At 38.9% G+C, this 12,160-nt stretch overlaps 1 protein-coding gene across 1 annotated transcript in view; it reads left to right on the plus strand.

The window, feature by feature from the left end:
* The window catches only part of LOC101904517 (ATP-binding cassette sub-family C member 4-like), a 58,767-nt gene that overhangs the window by 26,962 nt on the left and 19,645 nt on the right, over nucleotides 1-12,160 (plus strand). The window contains exon 5 of the mRNA XM_024989090.2: nucleotides 5,919-6,008. Coding sequence (XP_024844858.2) covers nucleotides 5,919-6,008 — 90 coding nt within the window. The remainder of the gene's footprint in view (nucleotides 1-5,918; nucleotides 6,009-12,160) is intronic.

Below are 12,160 nucleotides of genomic sequence, written 5' to 3' on the forward strand. Positions count from 1 at the left end.
AACCAGGATCAAATGCCAACATCCGCTGGATCATAGAAAAAGCAAGAGAGTTCCAAAAAAACATCTGTTTCTGCTTTATTGACTATACCAAAGCCTTTGACTGTGTGAATCACAGTAAACTGTGGAAAATTCTTCAAGAGATGGGAATACCAGACCACCTGATCTGCCTCTTGAGAAATTTGTATGCAGGTCAGGAAGCAACAATTAGAACTGGACATGGAACAACAGACTGGTTTCAAATAGGAAAAGGAGTTTGTCAAGGCTGTATATTGTCACCCTGTTTATTTAACTTATATGCAGAGTACATCATGACAAACGCTGGACTGGAAGAAATACAAACTGGAATCAAGATTGCCGGGAGAAATATCAATAACCTCAGATATGCAGATGACACCACCCTTATGGCAGAATGTGAAGAGGAACTCAAAAGCCTCTTGATGAAAGTGAAAGTGGAGAGTGAAAAAGTTGGCTTAAAGCTCAACATTCAGAAAACGAAGATCATGGCATCCGGTCCCACCACTTCATGGGAAATAGATGGGAAAACAGTGCAAACACTGTCAGACTTTATTTTTCTGGGCTTCAAAATCACTGCAGATGGTGACTGCAGTCATGAAATTAAAAGACGCTTACTCCTTGGATGGGAAGTTGTGACCAACCTAGATAGCATGTTCAAAAGCAGAGACATTACTTTGCCAACAAAGGTTCGTCTAGTCAAGGCTATGGTTTTTCCTGTGGTCATGTATGGATGTGAGAGTTGGACTGTGAAGAAGGCTGAGCGCCAAAGAATTGATGCTTTTGAACTGTGGTGTTGGAGAAGACTCTTGAGAGTCCCTTGGACTGCAAGGAGATCCAACCAGTCCATTCTGAAGGAGATCAGTCCTGGGATTTCTTTGGAAGGAATGATGCTAAAGCTGAAACTCCAGTACTTTGGCCACTTCATGCGAAGAGTTGACTCATTGGAAAAGACTCTGATGCTGGGAGGGATTGGGGGCAGGAGGAGAAGGGGATGACAGAGGATGAGATGGCTGGATGGCATCGCTGACTCGATGGACATGAGTCTGGGTGAACTCCGGGAGTTGGTGATGGACAGGGAGGCCTGGCGTGCTGGGATTCATGGGGTCACAAAGAGTCAGACATGACTGAACGACTGATCTGATCTGATCTAACTAGATAAACCTTTGTTGGCAAAGTAATATCTCTGCTTTTGAATATGCTATCTAGTTGGTCATAACTTTCCTTCCAAGGAGTAAGCATCTTTTAATTTCATGGCTGCAGTCACCATCTGCAGTGATTTTGGAGCCCAAAAAAATAAAGTCTCACACTGTTTCCACTGTTTCCCCATCTATTTCCCATGAAGGGATGGGACCAGATGCCATGATATTCCTTTTCTGAATGTTGAGCTTTAAGCCAACTTTTTCACTCTACCCCTTAAATAAGGTGCTCAGATTAGAAATGAAAATGTAGCCTTTCTACTCAGATTAAAAATGAGAACATAGCCTTTATACATTTTACAAAGGAAGCCACAGTGGTAGATACACTTGAAAATATACTTCAGTGGAATGCAGTTTCCTGATTTGGGACTGACATGATCAGGGTACAGTGCTGTGCTTCATCTGCTTTGTTTGTAACCACTTGTATGTTTTTTGCCTTCATCCCAGGTCTTTTTAAGCCTGTGAAGGCTAGTGGTTAGGTTTCTTTGTAAGATAATGAGAGGTTCGTCTTCTAGCACCCTCTACAAAGGGTCTAGTATGATCGCTGTACTACATTAAATGTTCTGATTCAGAGTGGCCATTTTTGGGTCACACACTGTCTTTCCACTCATATGGTTCACTAGACCCAGGGTAGATAAGGTGCCACTGGGGAAGCTAGAAGAAGATTTGAGGAGCTGTGGGGACTACAGAAAGTTTTGTTCTCTATGGGCAGCAGCAGCCAGGAGTCTTCAAAGTCTACTGATATACTAAAACAGACAAAAGTGGCCCATCACCAAGTGGGTGCTCAGGCCCAGTACTACCAATGTCAGTAGTATGGTTTTTTTTACAGAACACAAGGTAAGAGGTGGGGAGAGAGTGGGGCAGGAGAGCCTGAGTGATGCCGTGTTGTCAGTTAATTTCTCTACGCACATCCAATATGAACTTGTATTATATTAGTAACAAAGGAAACAATTACTACGGAATATAGCACAAATGATAAATTTAAATAGTGTAAACTTTAAACCATGATGAAAAACAGTTTTGAATCTAATGCTCCACTTAAAATATTACATTGAATAAGTGTCTGTTTTCCTGACTCTGTGGTGCCAGTTGTGCAAGAGTGTGCTCAGTTGTGTCCAACTCTTTGTGACCCCGTGGACTGTACCCTGTCAGGCTCCTCTGTCTATGGGATTCTCCAGGCAAGAGTATTGGATAGCTATTCCCTTCTCCAGGGGATTTTCCTGACTCAAGGTTCCAATCCACGTCTCCTACATTGTGGATTCTTTACCTGTTGAGCTGCTTACTCTTATTATATGAGGTTTAATTGTGTACCTTCAGAAAAAATGCAAGAGACAATAAATAGTGTATATTTACATGTAGGTTGTGTGTCCTACCATAAATCTCTACACTGTTCTGCCTGCACTTATTTATAAGATTAATTTCTTAACTTTATTGCTTAGAGGTGGGTAATTTAATAATATCTATCAGAAATGATCATTCATTTGACCCTTATTTGCCCTTGTGGTATATGTTTACTGTGGGCACATTTATTACCTTTTGAAGATAATGGTTTCTTATTTGGCACATATTGGAAGCAGAATGAGTAGAAACTGCAATGAACACTATGCATAAAACACTGACATATTAAAACAGATTGATCAAAAATTGCCTGCCAGCTTTAAAGAAAAATATAACTTCAATCAGTTAAACTTTTAATTAGTCATTCTTTTTATTCAGCAAGTTTCGATTAAAACTTTACTGATTTTGAAATGTCTTAGCAAAGAGAAATAGTCTTATTTACTGAACTATATCTTCCATTTAATACTGCAAAATAAACATTCATAATTCTCAATATATCCTTTTAGATTGATGGTATAGACTTGAGTGGGGACCCTTATTACAATGGGAAATGCTTAATTTCTGTTTTTTGTATGACATTCAGCAGTGGTTTGGTGATAATTAGCAGAACCTCCTTAAGGCCTACATAGTGTCTGAGGGCTCTGATAAAAGCTCAGTCTGAAGCAGCTGCAGGCGCTGGTCAGGGGCTCAGAAGTGAGGGACTCCTCTTTCTGCAAAGAATCCTGCTTTAGTCCCCTAGTCTTTAAAGAACTTCATCCCCTTCAAAGAGTGTTCCCAAGAGAAGGTGAGGGAGGTGACAATAAAAAGAGGCTCTAATTATGTAATTGGTGACTGAATTTTAAATGAGGACACTGTGCCTGTTCTCCTGAATCACCAAAACTGCCCTTCACAAATGTGCTAATACTGTGACACTTTTCATTGTTTGAGGAAGGAAGAAAGGTCTTTAAAAAATAAGCTGAGGTGGGAGGGTGGTTCAGGATGGGGAACATGTGTATACCCGTGGCGGATGCATGTTGATGTATGGCAAAACCAATACAATATTGTAAAGTAAAAAAAAATAAAATATATAAAAATAAAAATGATAAATAATAAGAACTTAAAAAAATAATAAGCTGATTTTTTTCATAGACTATCTTAGATAGCACTTTAATAGACTATATTTTGAAAACCAGGTGGATGCTTCATACCTTAGACGTCTTAACAGGATATGAATTTGCTTTATGAGAGGAACCTGAGAGAAAAAGTGTTCAGGTCGTGTAAGCCAGGATGAGCAAAGAAGCATTCTTGTCATCATTGTAAGCAGAGAGACCCCATCTCACTTTTCCCAATTGAGCTCAAAGCTGGTTACGTAAGCTGGCCTTTTTCAAGCCCTTTATCTCCTCAGACACAAATGCTTGAAGAGTCTCTTGTTTTGGGTCCCAGAGTAAAATCCTGCCATAGTTTAGAGCCTTGGAGGGAAGGTGGAAGAGAGTCAGAGGAAAGGGAGGAATATCACAGACCAGTCTCCTCTCTCCTGGTGACGTCATTTGTGTAAATCTAATGGAAACAGCTAAAGGAAGAGAAATTGCCTGCATGTTGCAATCTTACAAAGAATAAAACGTTTTCTAAAAATCTGAAGTAGAATGATGATTATTCCCTGACAAGGAACTCTTACCATTGCTTAGATGGTTATTTAGTCTTTGATCCTAAATTCCAGAGTTTTAAAGGAGGCCTTAAATGTGGTTCTTGTGATTTTTCAGTTCAATTCAGTAACCATTTTGAAACAGCCTGTGACCAGTGATTTTCAGTGCTTTAGAAGCATATTGGCTGTTTGCTCAACAATGTGCAAATGTAGCTCCCCTTATAATGTCTTTTTAATTTTGGATTCTACTTAGGGGTACATCTTTTTTTGATGGCCTACCATGTGTTTTCTGCATCCATTTCTCTCTTACAAGACTTAAAACTAAGACAATAGGGAAAGACGATGTGGGAGGTGCTCCGAGTGACATTCTTCTTCATGGCTGGAGTGAAGAAATATCTATATTCATTTTCCTTCTCAGGCTTTTGTGAAATGATGAGGAACAGAACAGCTCTAAGGCCAGGCAGGAATTGAACGTGGTGATTCTGACCAGTTCCCAGGCACTTGTGGAAGAATCAAGTCTCCTCTTATTCCTACACGTGTGCATCCCCTTGTTCTGCCCCCTTCCTTTAAAAGAGCCAGTTGGGCTCTTCTCTGCTGCTCATATTTTATGTCCTCACTTACTAGAGCCTTCCATAAGAAACTTAAATGGCCTACATGAGCTTATGTACAAGATTCTCTCTTAAACACAGAATGAAAGAAAAGAAAGAAAACAAGTCACTCAGTCATGTCCAACTCTTTGTGACCCCATGGACTGTAGCCTGCCAGGCTTCTCCATCCATGGGATTTTCCAAGCAAAAACATTGGAGTGGGCTGCCATTTCCTTCTCCAGGGGATCTACCCAACCCAGGAATTGAACCCGGATCTCCCGTATTGCAGGCAGACTCTTAACATCTGAGCCACAAGAAGAGGGATGCATTTCCAGAGTAATTTACCTGTGGCTCCTCCTAAAATAGATGAATAAAAGGAGCTATTAAATTAAAATAATATTATTATGACACAGGTCACAGTGGGTTTTAGGTCCTCCTGGCTTTGAAGTTAGTAACGAGGCTCTCTGAGGTGTTCTGTGCTGATGTACAGGTGAGAGAATGTGGGACCAGCTGGTGCAGGATCACAGAATCTCTCTCCATGGACAGAGGAGCCACAGGCCCCAGGAGCTGACTTCTCTTTGCATGTGTGGGGATGTTCATTCACACCTATTGAGAGAGTCCCCATCCTAGAATACTGTTTTACCAAATGGAGAAAATATCCTAGTTTATTCTTCATTGCAATGTGAAAATAGTTCACAATTTTGCTTTGAGGCACAAACCTCAACTAATCATGCTTTTGATGTTTCCCAGCATCACAGCAGGATTGACAGTTAATTTATGTAGATCTTGATGTAAAGTTTCTCAAATAATTATATCATCATTGTGTGTGTGTGTTTAAGTAGATATTCATTACCAGGAAGGTATTTAAAACAAACAAACAAACAGATCTTCCTTTCTATTCTTCAGTTTCTTTCTTAATATGAAAAAGCTTCTTCAACACTACCTTCTGTTAGTGTTCAATAGTCCAGAGGATATTTTGTAGCATGCTTTGTACAATGGAAAATTATTTTAGAGATACTATTTTGTAAATATACATTTGAAACCTTATTATTAATGATCACAGTGAATTTTGATATTTTATATTTTATTTCTGTCCTATAAGCACTGGAATAAAATGAAAAGAGGTTAAAGTAAAAACATTCACTATTTTGTTGCATTTAGGAACCTGTTTTATTTACTGGAACAATGAGGAAAAATCTGGATCCCTTTAATGAGCATATGGATGTGGAACTGTGGAAAGTCTTAGAAGAGGTAATTTATTAAATGTAATGTGTAAGTATGAGTATATGTGTATATACATTTTTAACATTGCAGTTAATTAAAGGGAGCTTATCAGTTTAACTGACTTTGTTTACCTCCTAGGAAAATTCTGATGACATGAGTGCACTTAAAATGTGTGTATTGATGATGGTGATGAAAACCAACAATATAATGCTTCATGTTTCTATTTTTGCTTTTTCCCTAATACTGTGAGCAACTAGATACATTATCTTGTCCTTAGCAGAACACTAAATTAGATGTTAAAGCTGTGGGATCAAATTCCACTAGTGACCTGGTGAATTAATTACCCTAATTACCCTCCAATGTTCATTTTATTCCTCTGGTCTTAGGAAACATCCATGATGTGGAGACAATAGTAGTTTTTCATTATTTACTTAAAAATGTGACAGATTATACCAATAAAATGCTATGCAGTTTCACAGGAAAGTGTTTATAAAGATAGAATATATAACTGGAATGTGCTAATGATTATTTATTGGTGATTATGCCATTTTAATGCTGTAGCATGAATGCAGCTAACAGAACCCTAGAGTGTTTGCTTACTTTTTACGTGGACAGGTTCATTTCTAGAGAATTTTCTGTTATTTGTATCATGTTCCCCCTTTCCCCACTTCTTTGAATTTCCTTACCATTGAATGAAAAAAAAAATTGACTATTAAGTTTCCATTGCCTTGTGTATTTTAATACAAAGTACTTTGTATATTTTCCCTTGTTTTACAAATCAGTTCTACTGATGGCAGAAAGTCTAGATATCTAAACAGTAGACAGACTTCTAATTTCTCATAGAACCTAGCTCAGTCTTGTGCTTTTAAAAAATAAGCATGTGCATTCTTATACACTAACAATGAAAGGTCTGAGAGATTAAGAAAATAATCCCATTTACTATTGCAACAAAAAGAATAAAATACCTAAGAATAAACCCACCTAAGGAGGCAAAAGACCTGTACTCAGAACACTATAAGATACTGACAAGGGAAACCAAATACGACACAACCAGATGGAGGGATATACCATGTTCTTGGGCTGGAAGAATCAATATTGTGAAAATGACTATACTACCCAAAGCAATCTACAGGTTCAGTACAATCCCTATCAGAAAAATCCAATGACATTTTTCATAGAATTAGAGCCCAAAATTTTACAATTTGTATGGAAACACAAAAAACCTCAAATAGTCAAAGCACTCTTGAGAAAGAAAAATTAAGCTGGAGAAATCAGGTTCCCTGATTTAAGATACTGAGTTGGCCAAAAAGTTTGTTACATAAAATGTTATGGGAAAACCTAAATGAATTTTTTGGTCAACTCACTTCAGAGCTGCAGTACTCTAGATGTATGGCACTGGCACAAAGATAGAAACATAAATCAATGGAACAGGCTAGAGAGCCCAGAGATGAACTCACAGATAGTCACCAAATCTATAACAAAGGAGGCAAGAATGTGCAATGGAGAAAAGACGGTCTCTTCTCTTTTCAATGGAGAAAAGACAGTCTCTTCAAAAAGACAGCCTCTTCCCAGTTGCTGGGAAAACTGGACAGCTACATGTAAAAGAATGAAATGAGAATTCTCCCTAATACCATATACAGAAATAAACTCAAAATGATTTAAAGACTGAATGTAAGACCAGACACTATAATACTCTTAGAGGAAAATAGGAAAAATACTTTTTGACATGAAAAAATAACTGCTAGATGTTTTATTGATCTTTTCATTTCAGAGAAGTGCGGTGTATTTCTTTTAAAAACATTTCTATTGTGCAAATCTGAGTGACCAATTGTTCGTGATGTTTTGAGTTGTTGTGTGTGCCATTTAGAGTCACCCTTCCAGGGAAGCTCTGAAACCTGTAATATGTAGGCGAGCCTTGACTGTGAGCAGGCAGATTTGGAGGTCTGACAATTTCCATCCAGTAATTCTGGTTTCTGAAGAATGTAAGCACACAGTCTTTACACACCCACCCTGCTTTCCAGCAACTGTGGGGATTTTATTTTCCTAAGTTGGGCCAATTGCTTTACTTTTTCCTGCCTGAAAAGAATTACACCTCTGATTTCATTTAAGTTTGTGAGTCTTTTACAGTGCAATTCTAAAGAGAAGAGGTGGGGAGATTAGTTAACCATCAAATGTGAAAAAAAAAGAGAGGATGATCTGCTGATCTTGAACTCACAGGACTATTTAATGGTGAAATTATGACATCTTAAAAAAAAAAGGAAGTACTAGTTAATTATTTTCCTATTTGTTTCCAAGTTTGAGATCTTTTTTTCATGGATTCTCAGGTAGCAAAATTAGTCTAGAATTTCAGAACATATTGTTCCATGGACAAAGGGTCAATGCTAATCTAAATTCTAAAAATGATGAGGTGGTACAAGTGGTAGATAATACTAAGATCTACCCTTATTTAAAGTACATTTGGAGGTTTCTATAAAAATAAATAAATATGAGTTTATTTCAAAAGTGAAGTGTGTGGTTTAGATGTATTGCTTCTGGGATTGACCATGTTAGCTTTAGTGATAATGCTTGGAGAAATCATCCCATCATTGTGTTTCTCTAGGAATTGCTTCTTTATGACTGTTTTAAAGAAAACCTACCAGATCTTTCATTGAAAAACATACAAATGTGATAAATCATTCCTAGAGAAAAAGAATAATGGGATGATTAATCACTCTAAGTGCATGCATGTGCATGCTCAGTCATGTCTGACTCTTTGCGACCCCCCATGTAACTATACTCCGCCAGAAACATCTGTCCATGGAGTTTTCCAGACAAGAAATACTGGAGTGGATGGCCATTTCCTATTCCAGAGAATCTTCCCAAACCAGGAATCAAACTCACGTATCTTGCATCTCCTGCACTGGCAGGAGGATTCTTTATCCCTGCACCACCTGGGAAGCCCATCACTCTAAGAGGTATCACTAAACCAGTGAGATCAATTTTTAAGTGAAATCAAAACCCTAGGTACTAGTTTATAAATGATGCCAAACTGGACATGTGAACCCAAACTCACAGAGTTGGCCTGAGAGTGAGTAGGAGGAAACCACTATGTTTCCTCTTTTAAAGTCCTCTAGTTCTATTTCTTCCTTCTTCCTTGGGAGAGGTGGACATTCAGAAGGGATACAGTCCTGTGGATGCTGCCTGTCTCATCTTGGTTACTTTTCAAAATATGCTGAAAATACATTTTTCATATACTGAAAACTAAATAACTTACTATAAACTGACAAAAATTCATCAGAAATTAGTGCTGATTGGGGTGCAAAGGCAACTCCACAAATGTAACAGGACTGTACCTGAAAATGAAGCACTTTATCAAAGGTTAAAAGATCACAGTAGATAAAACTCTCAAAATGAATCATTGAAGTCTTGCTTCTAAAAACAAAAACAAAACAGCTTAGATTCTAGGATATGGAATTAAGTATATGGGCTATTACATCAAAACTGGGAAGAAAGCATACAGTCGAATGGTCAACACTGATAGTATCTTTATTAGGACAGAAGTATGTCTCATATGTCCATATAGTCAAAACTATGGTGTTTCCAGTAGTCACGGATGGATGTGAAAGTTGGACCATAAGGAAGGCTGAATTGATGCTTTTGAACTGTGGTGCTGGAGAAGACTCTTGAGAGTCCCATGGAGAGCAAGGAGATCAAACCAGTGAATCCTAAAGGAAATCAACTCAATATATATTGGAAGGACTGCTGCTGAAGCTAAAGCTGCAATACTTTGGCCACCTGATGCAAAGAGCTGACTCATTGGAAAATACCCTGATGCTGGGAAATATTGAGGGCAGGAGGAGGAGAGGGAGACAGGATGAGATGGTTCGATGATATCATCAGCTCAATGGGCATTAGTTTTTTTTTTTTTAATTTTATTTTTAAACTTTACAATATTGTATTAGTTTTGCCAAATATCGAAATGAATCCACCACAGGTATACATGTGTTCCCCATCCTGAACCCTCCTCCCCCCTCCCTCCCCATACCATCCCTCTGGGTCGTCCCAGTGCACCAGCCCCAAGCATCCAGTAAGGAGATGGTGAAGGACAGGGAAGCCTGGTGTGCTACAGTCTGACAAATAGTTGGACATGACTGAGCGACTGAACAACAGAATGTCTCATCACAGAGGAAAACCAAGATACAGAAATCTGGGCATCAGCAGCACGTGCATTAGGAATCACGTGGATCAGTCCTTGCTGTGGGACAGTTTATATGTCCATTTCCTGGGGCCTTATGTTTTGGTGAAGGGGCTCTCCCTCAATTTCTTTTACTGCTGGTCCTGCTCTAGTAAAACCTCTTCCCTGTCGGTTTATTGCATTTCCCTGTCTCATTCTAGCCCACACCAGCCTTTCTTTTTGAAAAGTAAGAAGGTTCCACAAAATATAGAAACTATCTGACATCTATGTTGACTGCCTGTGAGGGGTGCTGGTGCCTGGTTGGTATATACAGTACATTTAGTAGATTATTTTGAAAATGTTTAAGGTGATAGAGTGCCTTACATTTCAGTTTATTATTTTTCAATTTTGCTATATTCTATTTTTTCCCAAGTTCAAAAACAATCTGAAGTATTCTGTACTGAGATTATAGTTTTTTATTTATTTTTTAATTGAAGGAAAATTGCTGTACAGAATTTTGTTGTTTTCTGTCAAACATCAACAAGAATTAACCATAGGTACACCCATGTCCTATCCCTCCTGGACCTCATTCCCATCTCCTTCCCCATCCCATCCTTCTAGATTGTTATAGAGCCCCTGTTTTAATTCCTTGAGTCATAATATTATTTGATCCATTTTCCTTAAATAATAACTTTTTCAGTGCTTTCCACTGTTTAAAGTGTGATGTTATGATATCTTGGAGCCAGTTAATTGTTATAACAATACATTCCTTTTACACTTATTCTTAATAAGAAAATAGTGTTATATAAAATTATTTATCTATATGGATTTATTTTCTAATTTATAGGAACGGACATGTCACACAAGGAGATTCACTTATGCCTTCATTCATACAGCCAACAAATATCTTCTGAGAGCTTGTTAGACAGGCAGTGTTACAGATTCTGGGGCTATCACAGTCATCAAGAGACAAAGTCTCTGCCCTGTTGGAGCTTAAATTCTCTTGGAGAAGATGGAAAACAAGCCTGTGCATATGTAACAAGGTCTCAATGCTGATACATGCAAAGGAAGAAAATGGAGCAGAACGTGAAGAGGTACTGCTGCTGCTGCTGCTAAGTCGCTTCAGTCGTATCCGACTCTGTGCGACCCCATAGATGGCAGCCCACCAGGCTCTGCCATCCCTGGGATTCTCCAGGCAAGAACACTGGAGTGGGTTGCCATTTCCTTCTCCAGTGTCTGAAAGTGAAATGTGAAAGTGAAGTCGCTCAGTCGTGTCTGACTCTTCGAGACCCCATGGACTGCAGCCCACCAGGCTCCTCCGTCCATAGGATTTTCCAGGCAAGAATACTGGAGTGGGTTGCCATTGCCTTCTCTGGAAGAGGTGCTAGCTGAGGGCATTACTAATATTGGGCAATATCTATTGATCTGTTATAAATTCTACATGTACTGATTCATTTTATACTCTATCAATGTTAGGAGGTTGTTACTGTTGTTCAGTTGCCCAGTTGTGTCTGACTCTTTGCTACCCCATGGACTGCAGCACGCCAGGCCTTCCTGGCCCTCACCATCTCCTGGAGTTTGCCCAAGTTCATGTTCATTGCATCAGTGAAGCCATTCAGCCTTGTCATCCTCTGACACTCTCTTCTTCTTCTGCCCTCAATCTTTCCCAGCATCAGGGACTTTTCCAGTGAGTTGTCTGATGGCCAGAAGACTGGAGCTTCATCTTCGGCGTCAGTTCTTCCAGTAAATATTCAGACTTGATCTCCCTTAAGATTGACTGGTTTGATCTCCTTGCTATCCAAGGGACTTTCAGAAATCTTCTCCAGCACCACACTGAAGGAATCAATTCTTTCGCATTCTGCCTTCTTTGTGGTCCAGTTCTCACAACCATATGTGACCACTGGGAAGACCATAGCCTTCACTATATGGATCTTGGTTGGCACAGTAATGTCTCTGCTTTTCAACACACTGTCTAGGTTTGTCATCATTTTCCAGCCAAGAAGCAATCATCTTCTGATTTCATGGG

The sequence above is a fragment of the Bos taurus genome, unplaced genomic scaffold (genome assembly GCF_002263795.3).
Source record: "Bos taurus isolate L1 Dominette 01449 registration number 42190680 breed Hereford unplaced genomic scaffold, ARS-UCD2.0 Leftover_ScbfJmS_2057, whole genome shotgun sequence".
NCBI classification, from domain to species: domain Eukaryota; kingdom Metazoa; phylum Chordata; class Mammalia; order Artiodactyla; family Bovidae; genus Bos; species Bos taurus.